The sequence below is a fragment of the Triticum urartu genome, chromosome 6 (genome assembly GCF_003073215.2).
Source record: "Triticum urartu cultivar G1812 chromosome 6, Tu2.1, whole genome shotgun sequence".
Taxonomy (NCBI): Eukaryota; Viridiplantae; Streptophyta; class Magnoliopsida; order Poales; family Poaceae; genus Triticum; species Triticum urartu.
Genome location: NC_053027.1, coordinates 31,197,108 through 31,218,343, shown reverse-complemented (window position 1 = coordinate 31,218,343; position 21,236 = coordinate 31,197,108). Strand labels below are relative to the sequence as shown.

At 44.4% G+C, this 21,236-nt stretch overlaps 1 protein-coding gene and 1 long non-coding RNA gene across 2 annotated transcripts; both read left to right on the top strand.

Moving 5' to 3' along the window:
• The first annotated feature begins 1,730 nt into the window (after positions 1–1,730).
• On the top strand, positions 1,731–2,129 carry LOC125516468 (auxin-responsive protein SAUR40-like). Its single transcript, XM_048681903.1, has one exon. It carries the CDS (start codon positions 1,731–1,733, stop codon positions 2,031–2,033), a length of 303 nt encoding a protein of 100 aa, XP_048537860.1. The 3' UTR covers positions 2,034–2,129.
• A 1,617-nt stretch (positions 2,130–3,746) lies between these two features.
• On the top strand, positions 3,747–4,342 carry LOC125512808. Its single transcript, XR_007285559.1, has 2 exons — positions 3,747–3,864; positions 4,021–4,342. It is a non-coding gene; the product is annotated as an uncharacterized LOC125512808 (long non-coding RNA).
• Positions 4,343–21,236: the final 16,894 nt, after the last annotated feature.

Below are 21,236 nucleotides of genomic sequence, written 5' to 3'. Positions count from 1 at the left end.
GCGAGTGGGACCTCGAACGATGGAAAACCGAGATTGCAACACACCAAATGCCCTCTCAATATCCTTTCGGCAAGATCTTGTGCTTCGGAATAAATTTCATGTTTCTTTCACAAATGTTTGACCATGAAGGATAAATACCGTCGACAAGATAGTACCTCATGGTATAGTCATGGTCATTGACAGTCGAGTTGCAAGCGGGAGCTTTGCCACTAGCTAGCTGAACAAATAGATGAGATAGGTGAAAGACATTGATATCATTGAGAGATTCCGAAAAACCAAAGAAGCAATTCCAAATCCGTAGAACTTGTGAGGCAATGGCTTCAAGCACAATTGTGGGTTTGCATTTGTGGCTGTTATATTGCCCTGCCCAAGCCACCACACAGTTCTTCCACCTCTAATGCATGTAATCAATACTACCTAGCATGCTCGGCCATCCCCTTTCTTCGTTCATTGCCATGAACTTCTTTGTGTCTTCCTTGTTTGGAGCTCAAAGGTACTCCGGGCCAAATACCCGGATCACTGTTTTCGCATAGACACAGACGCACTTGATGATGGTATCTTCTCCAATGCGAAGATATTCATCCGTGTAGTCGGCAGGAACACCATATGTAATCACTCTCATCGCCGCCGACACTTTTTGATATGCACTAAAGCAAAGCAAACAGGCGGCATTCCTACGCCGAGCAAAAAGAAATGCAAAATTGCTGGCAAGCTTCCACGATGTGCACGAAAAGAGACCTACACATTCGATATCGCCTACAAAATAGCTGAGTCGGATATGTCCGTACCTTGGCGAAGTAGTCCTTCATGAGCATCTTATCGCTGAGAGCTCGGTTGCGAGGAATGCGTAGCTGGCCACGGTGGATCCACGTCCCTTTTTCTTTGGGCCCTTCTCAAATTCTTCGACGAGATGCAACCAAACTAGATTGTGGACATCATCGTTGAGGATCATCCCTTCTATGTCCAAATCATCCGACGAGGACAAACTCCAATCCATCTAAAAAATGCACGCCCGTGAATTTCACCGGGACCTCACCTATCAAAATTGAATGAAAATAACCAGGAAATGCATAGGTAAGCGTTGAACATACCTTCCCCGAAGCAAAGTCGGCCGCCCCTTTCCTCTTCCCCGTCGGCCGAAGCAAATCCGGCAGTCCTTTCTTCTCCCGCAATCGCCGAAGCAAAACCGGCTGAAATCCCGTCCATTGGCGCGCGCGGGCGACCCCGACCATTTCCGAGGCTCACCGGCGCCGGAACCAACCGGACCCGCCGGCTACAAGGCTGCGAGCCCGCAGACACAGATGGGCACCGCAAACCGGCGGTTATTTTGCCGGATGGTCTCGGTTTACGAGATCTGCTAGAGTCGCTCTTATCCATAGGTCGAGATCTATACTTATGGACCCCGCAGATTAAGCTAGTACGGTTGTTTCTCTTGATAGTGACAATTGTGGACGATTTGACTAATACTAGTTTTGTGCAGGGATCAGAGAGACCCCAACTCCATCGTCCACGCTCGCAGTCACCATCACCAAACCTTGCCACAGAGCCTACGTTTCCTATCTGAATTCTGAACTGAACCCTTTTCCAAACTCACTCGCTGTTCTTGTCAGTTTGGATGATCTTGCTCTCTCACACTATAAAAAGCATATGGCCCAGCAATCATCAGGACATCGCCACAACCTCCCGTGCTACTAAGCTACGCAACACATAAACAGAACAGAGCCGCAGCAATGGCCGCCTGGAGAAGGAAGGAGACAGCCGAAGCATACTACCTCGCGGCCGATGCCGGCGACAGAGGAAAGAAGGTCCCCAAGGGGTACCTCCCGCTGGCGCTGGTGGGCGAGGATGGGGACGGCGACGAGCGGGTGCTGGTGCGGGTCGATGCGCTCAAGGAGCTGTGCATGGCGGCGCTGCTGGAGATGGCCGCGCAGCAGTTCGGCTACGGCCAGCCCGGCGTCCTCAGGATCCCCTGCGATGCACAGCAGTTTCACCAAATGGTCGCGGCCATGTGCAGCAAGACCAAAGCCACGTAGGATAGGTATTAAGTAGTGATTATTACTGCACATCGTCCACCTAGGAGAAACATAGATTGGAAGAGGGATGCCCGTAGACAAATTACAATCACCTCAAATGCGCATGTTTTCTACATCGATATATCTAGTCAGAGAAGGAACAGTTCGTATTGTGGAGAGTCCAGATAACTCATGGACAGCAGATGGTGTGCTTTCATCGAGGAGCTTCTATGCACTCCCTTCCTGTACGAGCAAGATGAGTGAATGTAGACTTTAAAATATGTCCATATACATCTGTATATAGTTCGTATTGAAATCTCTAAAAAGACTTATATTTCGAAACGGTATTATCTTGCTTGCGTTGAGCCCTCTTTTCTTTTATATTGATTGCTTGACTTCAGAATGAGTTCATCAGAGATTCAGAGCTCTTACATTAATTAGGTAAGGCTTGCCGTCGTTGCTTCAGTCTTCGGGTATTCAGAGCTCTTATTTCAGAATGACCAAGGTGAGAGACAGGGCATCAGAGACGAGGCAGTCGGGTCGAGCCCAGCGCAAAAGCCGGCTCTGCTAGTCCACCCTTATCCATAGGTCGAGATCTATACGTATGGACCCTGCAAATTAACCAAGTTTCTCTTGACAGTGACCATTTGTGGACGATTAGACTAATAAGAAAGAAATTCATTTTTCACCCTCAAGTGTGCCTCAATGGACAAATACCTCCCTAAAGTCTATTTTGGTACAATTTTAACCGTTCTAGAAACCAGATAAATCAAACCCTAAAGCGTTTTTGTTATTATTTTGGTGGTTTTGGGAGAAAATGTCATCTTATTCCTCTCTCCCTCTCTCCTCTGTGTCATTCATCGACCGCCATGGCCGTCGATGCTTCCCACCGAGGTGGTACAACGTCACCCCACATGCCCAACTCTCCTTCCCCTCCCACCCTTCTCTCTCCCTCTCGCGGTGGGAATCGCATGCTACAGCCAGCGCCACCGCCGTTCCCGCACACATGCCCACTGGCAACCTCAAGCCCCAACTCCATGTCAAGCTTCTCTGCCACGCCTCCCTCGCCTCCTCTGCCAAAGTAATTTGTCCGAGCCACCCCCCAAATTACAGCGGGAACGTCGTCTTCCTTGTTTCGGATTTGTCGCCGACGCACCTGATTCCCTAGCTCTAAGGAGCCCCTATGCCTCAGAGGTGGGGCGAATCGGCGGCGTCCCCAGCGGGAGGAGGAAGGAGACTATTCTTACTTTCATTTTCTGTGGACGGAAGGATGACCATTGCAAGCAAAAGCACCTTGCGTCTGTATGAGCATTTACGTTTATACTGTGTTTAAAAACTATAATTAATAAAACATGAGGTATATGCTGCAAAATAGTATTGTTGGATTTGTCTTTGAATGGAATTCTCAGTGATAATTTTTTTTGATATACAATTCATATTTTATTAGTTAAATTTATAAAACAAATCGGACCCAAAAAATGAGCACTAATAAATTTGGAATGTAGGAAATAGGAAATTTGAAGGATAAGCTGCCAAGCGCCGACCTGGTCACATTTACTAGCTAAATATAGAGCACTTTATTTCTGGTAATTAATAGTAGATTACCTGTAATTAATTGTAGATGATAAGCCACCAGCTTGGCACAATTACTTGTAACTAAATATAGATCATATTGGTTGGATATATATATGGAGTATTGGAGTAGCATATAGCAATTAGAAAGTCCATATGCAATCAATCCCCACCAAGAGATTAGATTCATTATATCAGGAAGCTTATACTACCATGGAGAGAAGCAAGGTGATGTTGCTTGCAATGGTCATCCTTCCATGCATCCTACTATTTTCTCAGGGTACGTACGCAGCATAAATTAGAACTTATACTTTAGATATTTCTTAGTCTACATAATTTTAGGCAATCCCGTTGAAAAGCATTATGAAGATATGTGAAATTCTACATAATTTTACCCAATACTGAATTGAATGAGAACACGCGTATTTGCATGCAGGACAAACAACTGATCAAGTAGATAGTGGCAAGATCCAAGTGTGTGGGTGTCAAGAGAAATCTCATCCCTGCCCAAATAATCTGTGTTTTTGTTGTGTACTTGAGCAAGATGTTTGCTTTAGGACCATCGACGAATGCATTTGTGGTCCTAATTGCACCTCTTTACATGCAACCTTCCCTCATGCCCATCCGCTGCATTAAGACACTGCCAGATTGTTGCGATGAAAAGTAATGTCATCAATATCTTGCAATAAAAATAATATGTTGTAATCATCGCATTCTTAGCTTGATGTCATTTGAATGGGAAAATATTTTACTTTGCATGATTAAGTTTCCCTACTGGAGGCTGGACTATATGCATGAACTATTTGGAATGTGATTTCTTTAAAAATTAATTTTCTAATGAGAATAAGAAAACATTAACCAGTCTGTGCATGAACTATTGGGAATCTGATTTCTTTTAAAATTAATTTCCTGATGGTGATAAGAAAATATTAAGAGAAATGATCCACATCAGTCGACAGATTATCACGCTCGCGTCCGCCGACTCGGTTGCGCGCCACATGGCCACCTAGACCACCCACGTCTCTCTCCCTCTATCATCTTATTTCTTCCTCAACCTATATTCCATACGCAATTGCTCAGACTTATCTAGTGGAGCAACACGAGGTGTCTTCTCATAGTTGTTCTCTTTCCTTTGACTTTCTAATCTCTCTCTTCCCACACAACCCAAGTACCCAACTCACTGCCAAGGCACTATACAAGGTCGCAAGGAGCACTGCTGCAGATGACCGCTGACACCATCTGACACCAACGCTCTCCTCGGCCATGGCCGGCCTTGGCCGCCACCATCTCAAGCTCTTACATCAACACCCGCCTCATTGGATCTAGCCTCGGTGAGGTGGCAGAGCGGACTGAGGCGATGAGGCATTGGCAGGGTGTCGTCGCCCCAGAAAATGATTGACCGGAGATGTTTTATTTTGCAACAAAGGGCACTGTTTTAGCCTCGTAAAAAAATTCCTCCATTTTTTCAGCAACAAGATCTTTATTGTGAAAAATTTCTGCAACAAGATGTTTGTTACGGAAATTTTCCACAACAAGGCCTCTCTTGCAGAAAATACTGCAACACCACCATTGTTGCAAAAGGGTGGCTATTCACGTGGGCACATCGAACGGCCATTAGAGTTTCCATCCAATGCTCAGCGAGGCGACGGATCTTTTCTCATTATCCGCCAGCCGATGCATAGCTCTGCCCAAATATTAAGCATTCTAGATGCGCAAAAAGGGTTGCACTCCGCATTGCGGCTTTTCAAATGCAATCTCCCAGATGCCTACCTAGGACACGATTGCAGGAATGCCTATCAGCGGCGGGAATAAATTGCGCAGGTTACCACTACTGGGCGCCCTGCCCGCCACCGGTAACTTGTTACCAGTAGCAGGCTCCTTCCCACCCACCATTGGTTTCTAAAATACCGGTGGTGGGTAGAGGTAACAACTGTTGCCGGTATGTGTCAATGTCTTTCCAATGTTGGACACATGTCCCTACCTGCCAATAGTAAACTCTGCAGGCAAAAGAAAAAATGTTGCCACGACAATGGTTTGATGTCAAGGACATGCTTTTAAATAGCGGATTGTGGACTGGTTGTGGATTGGAATCGGCGATGCGGGATGCAGATTACATGCGATATTGCGGACTCTATGTCTGTATAGAGGATTTGTAAAAACACTCCTAAATTTGAGATCATTGTGTATATTTCTTGGCATTGACATATAACGAAAGGGATGGAGTTTTTCTCGCTTTTGGCGTAGTAGGCCTCCCTTTGGGAGGCCCGCGCGACGGGCTATTTGCTCAGTGGTAGAGCGCACCCCTAATAATTGTGTCGTTGTGCCTGGCCTGTGAGGGCTCTCAGCCACATGGATAGTTCAATGTGCTCATCAGCGTCTGACCCGAAGATGTGGATCATCCAAGGCACATTAGCATGGCGTACTCCTCCTGTTTGAATCGGAGTTTGAAACCAAACAAACTTCTCCTCAGGAGGATAGATGGAGCGATTCAGATGAGATCCCATGTAGATCTAACTTTCTATTCACTCGTGGGATCCGGGCGGTCCCTTGAGTAACCATTATTTATATGAGCGTATAGACTATAACTAAACAATATTCAATCGTACAACCATGCAAGAAAGACACAATTAGACAAATAGATTACACGGCCGAATATTAAGCACTTAATAGCCGAATATTTCGCGGATTGCAGGGGATATTGTGCTTTGTGAACCGATTTTGCATCTGAATCATGACAAAGAACTAGCACATCCCGAGACTAAGAGTGGCAGGATGGCACTACCGTTATTGCGGCTGCAATAGCGGTGTGAGCTCTGCTATTTAAAAGTTTGGCCATGGCAACATTTTACTGTTGTGGCAGCATTTGGGCCAGCAACTACCACAAGTGCTCGTACAACAACATTTTTCTACCCTGGCAGTACTTTTGGACAATTTTTGGATTTTCTCAATATTGAACATCACATAATTAAATAGCAACAAAAAATAGACAAGTAATCATAAACGAGTAACAAACAATACATAGTCGAGAAGTGTGTAGCAAAACAACAATGGACAAGTGTATTTTTTATTCAAGTAAATGTATCTAAGGTTGCATGTCTTGCCAGTTGCGCTCTTGATCGGGGCAAGCGGCGAGTGACTGGGTCATACAAGGCCAGCATATCATTGTCAGGTGCCTTCAAGCGCGTCTCTCGTTTGTTCGGCTCATCTTCACCTACTTGCAGGGGCGGACCCAGGACAAAAATGACCCAGGATCCTATGGCTATCACATATACGTGGATGTCATAATATACATAAAAGTAGCACACTTAGCAATACAATATACCTAGAATACGATATATGACCATGAAAATGATTACAAAGTTCCTCAAGTACAATATACCTACAATATAATATCACGGTGAATATGAATACGATTTGCCTTGGGCCTTTTGTCTAAAAAGATTATGTTAATATGCCTTGGGCCTTTTGTCTAAAAAATATTATGTTAATGTGGCATGGTTCTCCTCTTTTTTAGAGTCCTTTCCATAGAGCTTCTCTAATTTGTAATTATTTAGATAATTATATTTTCCGCAAATGGAAAACTATGAATCATGTGTACATACATAACATGAATTACAATTGCACCACTGTAAAATAGAACTTACTTGACATGTTGCCGCTGCTTCCAACCGTCCTTGTCTACTAGAGTAATTGCAATATTGTTCTCCACTGACCACTACAAGTCTACAATAGCCAAATAGTCCAATATCCAATATAATCAAAATTTATAGTCTTATCCACTAGCCCTAATTTCCTAGGGTTAGAGAAATAAAGCAAGAACTGATCCAAGATACCTATTCTTTCTTTCTTCACAGATTGGGCGAATTGGGGCGATCTGGCGATAGGCGGCGACTGCGAGCACGTACGAGGTACAGGCGGCACGCGAAGGCATCGTATGTATTGATGAATTGATCCATTGATGTACGTGATGGGCCTTTGCCAGGGCAATGCGCGTTGCTAGTCAGCTGGGCTGTATGGGGACTAGTTGGCTAGTTGTGGCCTTTTCGTCTGCACGGGGTGTCCCTTTTGGAAATTTAGGGGTGTCCAAGTCTACCTGGGCTCTATATGATAAGGCGAGATAATTTTTTACCCGGTGTCATGGGCTACCTGCAGGGCCAACATGGGCCCGCCCCTGCCTACTTGGGCATGGAAGAACACGGTTGACGAGTGGACAGGGCCGGCCCTGGGTAGGGGCAAGAAGGGCGATGCCCTAGGGCCCAGCCTGCTGAGGGGCCCCGACCTTGTGCATAGCCTCTCATTACTAGGAAAAGGCCTACTAATGGCACACCAGTTTTGTCTACTAATGGCGCATCACTGGTGCGCCATTAGTATCACGCCACTAGTATTTATTACTAATGGCGCACCACCTAGTGCGCCATTAGTATATAACACCATGCGCCATTAGTATGCCTCCCAGGACCATATTTAACCATGTGCTTTGGCACACTAATGGCGCACTGCGGATGGATGCGTCATTAGTATACTTGGCATACTAATGGCACATTCTGTAGTGATGCGCCATTAGTATGAATATTAGGTTTTTTTTTACTTTTCTGATTTTTGCACAGGTTACAAAATATATTATTTGACAGAATATAGACAGTAGCACACAACAACAGCAGATTCATCGAATACAATAAAAGATTAGTCTCCGAATACAATTCATCATATTAGTCTCCGAATTCAAAAGACCGAACAAAGATAAAACATTACAAGTCTCGAGACCGCGAGTATCGAGTTTGTCGGAAGTAATACTAATCCTAACAAGTCCTACTAATCATCATCATACAACTTCTACTCGTTATTCATAACAAGTCATACGATCATCATCTTGATAGTCATCGAACCAACCCTACCTAATTGTTCTTAGCACATGATCATCAGTATTAGGCAGGACCTAAATACCCTATTTAAGCTAAAATAGCATAAAACAATATAGACCCTGACTCTCCATTATGGAGAATGGAGAACATCCTGTCTCCAATTCTTGCGCTTCGCTTCCTTTTGCTTCCAAGAAGCTCCTTACGACTGTCCATATATTTTTTCCATCCTTTGATTTTCATGTCTCCACTTCTTTTAGAAATCTCGTATGGACAGTTGAGATTCGTAGGATGACCTGGCTGTATGTTCAAAACATTAAGACTACCTTTCTGATACATCATATGAGGCACACAATTCTCTGGGATTATCTGTTAAAAAACATAGTAATAACTTCATAGTTAGCAATGATGTACTAGTTTTAGAAGTACGCAAAAGATGCACAGATGTTGTAATAGTAAAAATCTTATCAGGGTATCTCCATAGTAGTTACCGTAGTTGAACACATGCACTAGTGGCACGTATTTATCATAATGTTGAGGAGTTTGATTGTGGATATTGTAATTCTCAATGTCAGTACAAAATTCGACCAGATGATTTTTCTCCTTGTAAGTTGTTAATTCGGAGCCATCGGTGTAGTGGGTTTTGTCTACCATCTCCCGCACATTCTTTGAACAATAAAAATAAGCTGTCAATGGAAATAAGCTGTCAACTATTTTAAAATAAACAATATAAATTAGCTAATAACTATGTTTGAGAAACTCACATAGCGGTAGAACTAGAGGCGTATCAACAAGGACCCAAATGTCCATATTGTCTTGGTTGATGTCAGGATTACCAAGATCCATGGTGATAAGCATACCCTCATCAAAACCATACATCTTGCAAAATGCTTCCCAATTTTTGCAACCAAAATGGGTTACGCTCTCAGAATTATATAGATTTACTTCAAAGTCCACATCGTGATGAGTCCTTAGGTGAATTTTCTTTGTTTCAGAAATTTCATGGTCTTCAAAATCCATCCTCTCCAAGACATAGCGTCTTGCATGGCATGGGATAAGCTATACTCGAATTGTAAAAGATGAAAATTACACGTTGAAATAGTTGAAGTCATGCTTAATTATGAAAATAACACTTGTCATCATTGTGTACCGTTTCAACTTCGAAGGTCTCCTCGAGCTTAATGCTGAAGCGCTGATCATCGTCCAGGTGAGGCATGTCGCACAGACCTCGATCGTCGTGGCACCAGTCGCACTCCCCCGGGATACTTTCGTCGTCCGATGATGATGACGACATATCCAATGTTCATAATTCAAAACTACATCATTTAGGGTTTGTCGACACCGAGGCATCCTAAAAGCTAAGCTTTTATCATTTAGGGTTTGTCAACGCTGAGGCACCCTAAAAGTCTAAGCTTTCATCATTTAGGTTCTTATCGACACCGAGGCACCCTAAAAGCCAAGGTTGTATCATTTAGGGTTTGTCGACGTCGAGGCATCCTAAAAGCTAAGCTTTTATCATTTAGGGTTTGTCGACGCCGAGGCACCCTAAAAGCCTAAGCGTACATCATTTAGGTTCTCATCGACACCGAGGCACCCTATAGAAGCCAAGTTAAGTTTTCATCATTTAGGGTTTATCGATGCCGAGGCACCCTAGGTTGCGCCTAATCACTTGGCTCTATTGCCACCTATGTTGGGTTTATCATCTAGGGTTTATCGATGCTAAGGAGAATTCTAAGTTGGGCCTAATCACTTGGCTCTATTGCCACCTATGGTTTAATGCAGCAAGAATGGCGGGGCAGTTGATCCTACTTAACTAAGTACTACGATACCCCGGCCCATGCATTAGTCGCAAGTACCCCATATGTCCTATTTTTAGCAAAGTCATGCTAAAATTCACGGAAAATTTCAGCATGACCTTTGCTGAAAATAGGACATATGGAGTACCCGAATTTGCCGGAACGAAAGTTAATCGACATCCCGGCAAACTCAAGGGCCTCTCGGGGTACCTGCAAATTCATCACGACACAATGGTCGGAGACAAAACCCAGCCACAGACCATATGGTCATCTGCTTTCATATGGAAAAAAATTAGCTCAACTTATGTGAGCTTCCATTCCAAATATAATAGGTCACCAAACAAAAAATCATCCAGATATAATGGTACAGCAAAGAAACAGCTTAATCCATGCCTCAGCTTATGAACAGTCATTACTTCAAATACAGAAGAAGGAACAATTTATTTGTGACATAGTTACAAATGATGACAGAATAAAGCAACACCCTGCACTAGCCTAAAAACAAGTGAAGTTTCACCCATATAAGAACAACTTTATAAAATCAGAGAAGTTGCTAAATTTTTTGTATCCTTCATATACACTGGAGTACAATGCTTTATAATGTTTCATCATCATTACAGAAAATTGACAATTGTCCATAACAGTTAACTGAAATTTTTGCCTCATAGCTTGGGTGAGTTAAGTACTAGGAGACTTTGTAATGTGCAGTACAGGTGCAGTAACAGGCTTCTGAGTTAAGAAAACATTTCTGTTTGATTTTCAAACCACACACTTACTTTCAACTATAAACAAAACTGGCTTGCTGTTAATGAAACTCATGGTGGAAGTAACTACTAGCAGCATGTCATTATCATGGCAGTCCACTATATATTTCTATGACAAAATACATCATTATCAGGGCACATTATGGCCATTTTCTTACATGATGCTAACTGTACCTAACTGATTTTTTTGACAGTAGCTCAAGTTTTTGACAGTAGCTCCTAACTGTACCTAACTAAATTTTTTGACAATAGCTCAAGTTTTTGACATTAGCTCCTAACAGTAGCTCCTAACTGAATTTTGTGCTTAAAGGGAAGGCATCTTAATATAACACCATCTCCTAACAGAAATAGTATCCAGATCTACTAGGGGGCAAAATAGAACTGATATTCTTTTGCTGACCTCTAGTACAAGGTATAGAAGAGGAGGTAAGAGAAGAAATAGTGACATTTCTCTTAGCAGGAGACTTTTTCTTTCTTCTAGAAACTACACTAAATTTCTCCTCCTCTTCCACTATAGTATCATGCCAACTTAGACACAGGGAGGCGACATTTCCATTCGAGTCATGAATATCTAAACATTGTTCAGTTTTCTTACTAATTTGTTCCCTGGATAATTCCAATTCCTTGAGAACATGAATAAAATCAAAATTATCCAGAGGTATATCAACACCCATCATTGATGCTCTAAACATAATCTCCTTAGCTACTTAATTCCCCAACCCTAGCTACTTAATTCTCCAACCCCTTTTCTTGTCCAAAATTCTCCAACCCCTAACCCTAGAACACATCAGAAGGAAATCAAGAGGGGAAAGAGGGGAAAGCGGCTCGGGTGCTCACTGGGGAGGTCGAGGGCGACTCGGGGTAGCCGGAGCTAGTTGAGGCAGCGCGAATTCGGCGTCGAGCGGTGGCGATGGTGGCCAAGGCGGAGGAAATCGGCGAGCATCCGAGCTCGTCCGGGTCCTCGTAGTCGAAGAGGAAGACAATGGCGGTCCTCCTGGGTAGGCCGCGCGGTGTTGGACGTCGACCACGAGGTTGATGCAGGCGGGGCCGCGGGGGGAGGGGGCGCTTGGGCGGGAGGACGTCGAGGGCGCGGGCGCGGGCAGAGGGGGGACGACGAGGGAGGCGGCGCTCGGCTCGAGGAGGCGCGGGGGCGGCGACGGAGACGGAGGCGGCGGCGGCGTGGGGGCGGCGACGGAGACGGAGGCGCGGGGGCGGCGGTGGCGTGGGTCGGGGCAGCGGGGGGAATTAGCTAGGGGGGCGAGGGAGAGGGACGAAGGGGATCTGGCGAGAGGGAGGGAATTAGCTAGGGGGAATCTTACTAGTGGCGCACCCACGGTCGGTGCGCCATTAGTAATCTTTTTTTTACATAGCAATGGCGCACCAGACAGAGGTGCGCCATTAGTAATCTTTTTTTACATAGCAATGGCGCACCAGGCAGAGGTGCGCCATTAGTAATCTTTTTTTTATATATAGCAATGGCGCACCAGCCAGAGGTGCGCCATAAGTAATTGTTTTTTGTTGCATGTAATAATTTTTTAGAAAATGAATATGAAACAGTAATATTTTTTTATAAAAACAGTAATAATTGTTGTTTAACAACAATTGTAGTCTGCACTTTTTTATTATTGTTTTTTAAAAATGAAGAGGGGAGAGGAGGCGCTGGTGGGATCGAGATCGAGATGGAGGGGGATCGAGATCGAGTGTCCTCATGAATATTCAATATTTTATCATATTGAATATGAAAAAATATCATCAAATTTGAAAAAATATTCATGAATTCTAAAAGTGCCCATGAAATTTAAAAATATTCATGATATCAAAAAGTGCCCATGAAATACAACCGAGAAATGAAGACTACGATTTAAATACAGTCAATCTTAGCTAGCTATCTGTTCATAATCTTCTTGCCCTTCTTTTTCGTAAATGGAGTTCTTCCGTGGAACGGACGTCCTTTAGGTAGGGTGGTCCTGCTTCTTCTTGTGGTGTATGCTGCTACTTCATCGTCGTCGTCATGTTCGATCTTCGGGTCGCCGTACTTGTCGAAGTCTTGCTCATTGGCTACTCCATCCATTCCGATGATCTTCCTTTTGCCTCTCCTCACGACAACACGACTGGGCTTTGACGGGTCGGTAATGAAGAAGCATTGGTCCACTTGGGAAGCCAGTACCCATGGCTCATTTTTCACGGTGACGTTTGCGCCCGCGGTCTTGGATTTGGCTTCGGGTATAATCATGGTGGTGAAATACCGGTCTTTTTTTAGGACGCTCTTGGCCCATCTGACACGGAACATCGGGGCCTTCTCTCCAGCGTAGCTCAGCTCCCAGATCTCCTTGATCCTTCCGCAGTATCTGTCCTTGTCGTTACCGGTGTAGGATTCCATCGTTACCCCGGAGTTCTGATAACCATCGCTCTTCATGTCCTTGTCCTCGGTGTAGAATGTGTAGCCGTTGATATCGTACGCCTCATAGGTTATCGGGTTGTGCTCGGCGCCCTGTGACAAGGAGAATATGAGTTGTTCTTCCGCGGAAGAATCCTCATGTAAAGGGTACGACAGAAGCTTCTGCTTGAACCAACGCGTGAAACATGAGTTGTGCTCTTTGATTATATCTCCGTCCGTCCTCTGTTGGCCCCGGTCATTGTACGTCTTCTCAATAAAGGTTTTGTGCTCTACCACCCAAGGATCGACCACATCTATGTGTTGTAGCGCGAGTAGGTTTGCTCTTTCAAAGTCGGCGAGTCGACCCTCGAAGTCGACATGCATTTCGCAGCGACCCTCACGGTGACTCCATCTAGCGAGCCTGCCGAGGTGCCTGTTGACGGGCAGACCAATGGGGTTCTCGATACCTAGATAATTCGTGCAGTAGGAGATGCACTCTTCGGTCAGAAAGTCCCTGGCTATACTTCCCTCTGGACGTGACATGTTGTGAACGTATCCTTTGATGACACCATTCATCCTTTCGAACGGCATCATGCTGTGCAGGAACGTCGGCCCGAGATGGATGATATCCTCCACGATATGGATCAGCAGATGCACCATAACGTCGAAGAATACGGGCGGGAAGTACATCTCAAGCTCGCATAGTATCACCACGATCTCTTCCTATAGCCTTCTGAGTTGCCTCACGCCAACCGACTTCTGAGAGATGACATCGAAAAAGTTGCATAGGCCAAATAGCATTTCACGGACGTGCGCGTCCATGATCCCACGGATTGCAACTGGAAGTATCTGCGTCATCAGCACGTGACAGTCGTGAGACTTCATCCCGCTGAACTTCTGCTTCGCTGGGTCTAGGTATCTGCTTATCTTCCCCGCGTAACCATAAGGAAGTTTTACTCCTACGAGGCAGGTGAAAAACTGCTCGATCTCCTCCTGACTTAGAGTGAAGCACGCGGGAGGGTAGTCATTTCCGGTCTTCTTGGCCTTTTTGCCTTTGCGACGACTTTCTGTGTCCTGCTTCACCTCATCATCATCATCATCATCATCATCATCATCATCATCATTAGCGTGAAGCTCCTGTCTGATGCCCATTGATTTCAAGTCTGCCCTTGCTTTCGACCCATCTTTGGTCCTCTTTGGCATGTTGAGCAGGGTACCAAGCAGACTCTCGCACACGTTCTTCGTGATATGCATGGCATCAAGGCTGTGAGGCACACAGTGGATCTTCCAGTACGGCAAGTCCCAGAAAACAGACCTCGTTTTCCATACCTTCAGCAGCGGCTCTTGCGCCTTTCGCTTCTTTCCCGGCTCTTGCGCCTTTTGCTTCTTTCCCGGCAGTGGGCAATCTTTCCAATTTTTCAACAGCCTGTCTATTTCCTCGCCGCTCCTCGTACGCGGGCGTCTTCGGAGTTCGGTTTCACCATCGAACAGATCCTTGCGTTTCCTCCACGGGTTATCGTCGTGAAGCCACCTTCGATGTCCCATGAACACGGTTTTCAAAGACCCGGGATCTCTATCTAGCTGGTGATACGTTGTGTCATCCATGCACCTGACGCATCCAGAAAATCTGTGGACCACCTGCCCCGCGAGATATCCGTAACCGAGATAGTCGTGCACCGTCGTGAGCAGTGCGGCTCTCATAGGGAAATATTCTTTCTCTGCGGCGTCCCACGTATTGGCTGGCGTTTTCCACAACGTGTCTAGCTCCTCTTTCAACAGCCCCAGATACAGAATGATGTCGTTCCCTGGTTGTTTCGGCCCTTCAATTAGCATACTCATGTGAATGTACTTCCTCTTCATGCACAACCAGGGGGAAGGTTGTACATCCACACAAACATAGGCCAGGTGTTATGTGTGCTTCTCTGGCTGCCAAACGGATTGACTCCATCAATGCTCGCGCCCATCACGATGTTCCTTGGATCCTTTCCAAATTCTGGGTGTTCGAAGTTCAATGCTTGCCACTGGCTCCCATCCTTAGGGTGACTCAGCATCTTGTCTTTTTTATTTATCTCCGGATCATTTGCGTCATCTTCTCGCTTCTTCTCCTCCCTATCCGCGTGCCAACGCAGGAGCTTTGCTACCTTAGGGTCCGCGAAATACCGCTGCAGACGAGGAGTGATCGGAAAGTAGCACACCACTTTTCGAGGAGCTTTCTTCCTCTTCTTGTATCGAGTGACGCCGCACACCGGACATATGGTAGACTCCGCGTGCTCGCCCCGATAAATGATGCAATTGTTCATGCACACATGGTATTTCACGTGCGGTAAATCCAGAGGACACACGACTTTCTTCGCCTCCTCGAAACTGGTCGGGCACTTGTTCCCCTTGGGAAGACGTTCGTGCCAGAATGACATGTTCTCGTCGAAGCATGCGTCGGTCATTTTGTGTTTTACCTTCATCTCCAAAGCCATGAGCGTTACTTTCAGGCGGGTATCCTCGGGTCTGCATCCTTCATACAATGGAGTAACCGCGTCTATCTCTAGTTGATCCAGCTTGGCTTTCTCTCGGGCGGCAGCTCTTGCGTTATCCGTCTGCTTGAGAAGCAGCTCTTGAATATGAGGGTCCTGCACCCAGCCCATCGATGGTCCATCGTCGTCTGCTCCTCCGGCATCTAGATCTTCATGATCATGCCCTTCGTCTGCTCCGGCATCTTCCTCATCATCATGTCCGGCATCTTCTACATGATGACTGTGTACAGCATCACCGTCGTGATCATGTCCTGGAGATTCTTCGTCTTCTCGCCCGCCCGAGCCGTGGTGGTTGTCTTGCTGCCCTTCCTCATTTCTTGCGCGGCCCCCATGGACGACTTCATAGTCATCTTCATCACCTTGCCACCGATAGCCATCCATGAAACCACGCAAGAGCAGGTGGTCCCGCACCTGCCCGGAATCCGGGTCCGCAATAAGGCTCTTCAGCTTGCATCTTCGACACGGACATCTTATCTCCGTCTCGTTCTTTTGAAGCATCTCGGCCTTCGCGGAGCTCAAAAACCTATTCACGATGCCTTCGGTCATCGTGCGGACCATGGTCGCCTGCGGGGTAGAGCAAAACGATATTTTAGAACCAAGAAAAAATTTGGCATGACTTTCCCTAAAATTAGGACCAAAAAGAATGCATAGTGCCAAAATTCTTGCCGAAACGGAAATGAATCAACATTCCGGCAAAATATTGGCAACTACCGCATTTCAAATACCGGTACCTGCAAACACAAACATATATGCAACACCACAAACATATGCAACACCACAAACATACATAGATCTAACTAGGTCACACAAAATGCATGTGCACGTTGTTGGAGCGAGTTAGGGAGAAAAAAAAGTAGATCTACAACATGAAGATAGCTTTCCCCTTACTTACCTATCAAAAAAAGGTAATTTCAACACTTAATTTTGATGAATCTATGGTGCAACTGAGGTGAGGAGGAGGAGGCAGCCGACAAGCTTAGAGAAGGAGGTGGGGGGAATGAAGTGGGGAAAGTGAGTGTGTAGGTGTGGCTGTCCAAAAATATCTAGCTGGTCCCAGGTTACTAATGGCGCACCACAGAGACATGCGCCATTAGTAACCCAACATACTAATGGCGCACCACACAGACATGCGCCATTAGTAGTTTTGCAAAAAAGTAAAAAGAAAATTATACTAATGGCGCACCGTGGCACAGTGCGCCATTACTAGTTTAAACTAGTAATGACGCACTATGCAACGGTGTGCCATTAGTAGTTTTGCAAAAAAATAAAAAAAATACAGTAGTGGCGCACTCTATGGCTGGTGCGCCATTAGTAGTTCTAACTACTAATGGCGCACTCTGCCCGGATGCGCCATTAGTATGTTTGAAAAAATGAAAAAAAAACATTTTGTTACTAGTGGCGCACTGTGTGCCTGGTGCGCCATTAGTGTCTTCCACACTAATGGCGCACCAGCAGATGATGCGCCATTAATATATGGTGCTCCATTAGTGTCAATTCCATCTATAGCCTTTTTCCTAGTAATGTCTAGCCCAACAACTAGCTTATTATTAATAGGTCACCTGTTTCTGAAAAAAACAGCTATTAGGTTCTTTATTGTGGAAGGCACTAGCCCAATTTTGATTCGATGGATTCATCTCGTAACACCAGCCGCCGTCGTTTCTTCTTCCTCTGTCTCTTCGTTCCCCATTCTGCTCCTACTCCCGAAGCACGCAGCATGCCTAGCAAATTACTAGTAATGGCTACTGCCGTTGTAGCTGAGTTTTTTTATCCACTTTCAATCTCTCCATCTCACTCCCTTATGGATTAGCCTATAAGTATTCCGCTTGACCAGCGGACGGCAGCACGCTGAGGCAACACTTCATCAGCTCAGTCACTTTACAAGTTGCAACTTGACAGTTTCTTGGGTCAAAGGATTACTAATTTCTTGTAATTTCTGAGTCTTTTTCCGCTTGATCTTTGTACTGTTTTTTTGGTTTCCTAGTGATTCCTTGACCGATCTTCTATTTTCTGTACAGGTTGCTCATTTGAGGATACGAGGACCCTAGCTGCCTATCAAGATCCGGCATGCTTGGATTTGGATAGCTGTATTTCTTCTATTTTTCCTCTGCCAAATTCAGGTATTAACGCTCCTTTCTTGTAAAAATGTTGCCTAAAAACATTTATCTCGTTTTGATAAAAGAAGAAAGAAAATGCTAGCAGATAAGTTTTGGTAATGAAACAAAAAGATACTTTAAAGAGAAATAAAACATTGCACTTTGTACCAATATAATTGATTTTTTTTCACTATTGGGCCCACTTTTTAAGTTCGTCCCGGGCCTCTGAAAAGTCAGGACCGGCCCTGCGAGTGGACGTATTTGTTGATGACATTCACAAACGTATTATGGATGCATTCAAACTCTCTGCGTGGGTCGAACAACGCCTGCTCTAGGCATGTACTCCACTTGATGGCATCATCATGATGATTAAACGTTACGCTTGGTCATATGCACTCCTCGGTGAGGAGGCATACGTATAGAAGCCATGGGTCATTGTACCATCCATTTGTTGCCTGCAACAGAATTAAGTGTTGTGCTGGAAGGGGATCCGTCTATCGATATGGTAGATCCTCATGTTTTTCTCCTTCGGTGGAACCCTAGTCTAAGAAACAATCATCTAGAAGTTCCTTCAGGTACGCCCAGTTTTTGTCCGGGCTCTTCAGGGAATCCATGAAGTAAGAATGGGGCCTCTTCGGCTCTACCATGAGAGGATCTAGTGGTCGCTGCGTCAACAGGTGGAAGTATCATGACACTACTGCAAAATTGGTTACTAGCAGTGGCGTGTGCAAAATGCCGATTAGTGGTGGTAAGGGCGCTCGCCACTGGCGCCCAGCGACTCATAATATAGTTACTAGCAGAAGCCGCGCGGCGGCACGCCGCGCCCGTTGATACGTTTGAATTAAGTAGAAACGCAAAATTTATTCATGAACATTGTATATGCGCTACACTGCTAAAAAAGGAAATGCATAGTATTACACCTAGGAGAGGGTTCACTTATTTTAGCTAAGCATGGCCTGATGGAAGATCACATGCCATGGAATGCCCACGTTACAGTAATATCAAGAGTACATGACTTGTTGGCGCTGCATCAAATCATTCTGGTATAACCACCTGCGGGGTTGGTATACCAGCAATGAAATGATAGAGCTTTTGTGAAATGTTGTGGACGTCCCACAGGTGGATGTGCACCACTATATCTGATAATAGAGCATCGGAATCTGGATGATGTGGGTACATGTGGAGTGGCACAACATCAGAATAGTTGTCACATATCTGTGCCAGTATTCTTGCCTGTCTTGCAATTTCGGTCTGCCGAGTAGACCAAATTCGGTCTACTGAATAGTTATCAAATATATAAATTATTTCAATTACACATTGGCCAAATCGATCAATTGCATGGGCCATGCCCGCGCAGTGACACGCCACGCTCTGCTGATGCGAAGCTGCCAGGTGTGTCACATAATTGTAGAGATTGAGGCTTTAGCTAAGAATTATGTTCATGTAATCGTTTTATTACAATAAAGCAAGTGGCATACAAATTAGGATTATAACACATACTTATTCATTATTTAGAGCCTCCTGTAGGACTGGTGCCATGATGAAGTACAAAGCTTTTGCAAATTCTTGCATGCGGCCATGGGGTCGATTGGCACCGGTGTATATGATTAGTGAATCTTCACTCTGCGGGTGCCGAGGATACAATACATAATGGTATGATGTCTAAAAATCGGTCACATATCTTTGCTAAGATTTTAACTTGCCTTGTGGATTGCTTCTGTTGAGTGCTTATCTGCTGATGGGCCATGTTAAATTGCCACTGTTTGGTATGGGCCCGTTCATGTGAGGGAATCAATCTTCTTCGATCCAAAGAAAAAAAAAGAAATCAAACTTCTCTTTGTAGCTTCAAAGACACAATAATTGTACATGTTGATGATACTATTGTAATGACTACATATACTATGTTATAAGGATGGTGGGAGTAATGAGCATTTGTTTTGTGTCCATGTAAGTGTTGATGCTATCACTTAACTGGTGTGGCAATTCCATGTACATTTTTAAATGGTGGCCTTTGTTTGCAAGCAAGCCTTACTACCTTTATTGCTAGTGTCAGACATATCATTTTGGGTTCGGAGCCCTTGACAGTTGAGTTGCAAAGGACAAATGCAGGGGCATTCGACAATAAATTGCTAAATAGCAAATGCCAGGTGCTCCCTACACGTCTGAGTCTGAAGTGTTTCTCGGTGCAGAAATGCTGGTGGCGTTGGTTAAATATTTGTGTAGTAGTATTTACATCCTACACGTCCGAAAACATACAAAATTACTAAATTAGTAGAGATCATTAGCTAAGGGTGCAAAATCAGGTAATAGGGCATAAATGCAACTAAATCTATATACCGTGCACACGAATTTTCTGCAAAATGCCTTACCGATAGTGAGGTATCATGTTGCCATTTTAGATTCGGCAAATAGCACTCTTCAAATTGCATCTTTTATGATAGGTTTCCTATTACTTGTGCAATATATTTTTAAACCATTTATCCAACTGCATGTAGTATCTTGTTTTGCTCTGGACAAATACTATGACGTGCCAATGTTAGTGTTGAATTATTGTGAGTTGTAGGTATTCTTAAAAGAATTGAAGCAAGAGAACCTCTAGAACATTTGTTGTACTGTAGGTTAAAAGAAAGAGAACCTCACAGGATGTTTGCCTAGTTTTTTATGCTTCTACAATATGGGCTCTGTAGTGTTTCCAACTGATGGTATGAGTGCAGGGATAAAAGAACAAATATTGGACTCTAACATGCATCCATGAGTAATTGTTTGCAAGAAAACATGTAAAAACAATTAAGAAAATAATGATTCCAAGGATATGATGTATATATCGTACTACTTAATTTTGAATGCATCAGATTCTTATATGGTTAAAAAATGCAGAGGAAATTTTCCACAAATGGTCATTTGTGCAATCCAGGGAGACTTCTAAGCAGAGTACGTAGGAGCCCAAGAGAGAAAAATTACCCATGTGAAAAAAAATCTAGGTGCAAATCTGTTATTGTTGAAGGTGAGTTGTGTCTTTTCAATCAAAGAAGATAAATAATTCGTACTTCAGCCAGAGAGCATCCCATGATGCTCATCTGAGGGTTTATGTTTTGTAGATTCTCAGAAGTTTTTTTATGTGCTGATTGTGCTAATATACAGCTGACACGTGCTTTAATTCAGGATTTGGCTGGGTATTATCTGGGTGTGTGTAGGAATTATTGATGGTCTGTTTGACATCCCTTTGCATATACCG

What these genes read in the sequence shown, in the direction of transcription:
- LOC125516468 (XM_048681903.1), top strand. Translation starts at nt 1,731, where the DNA reads ATGGCCGCCTGGAGAAGGAAGGAGACAGCCGAAGCATACTACCTCGCG.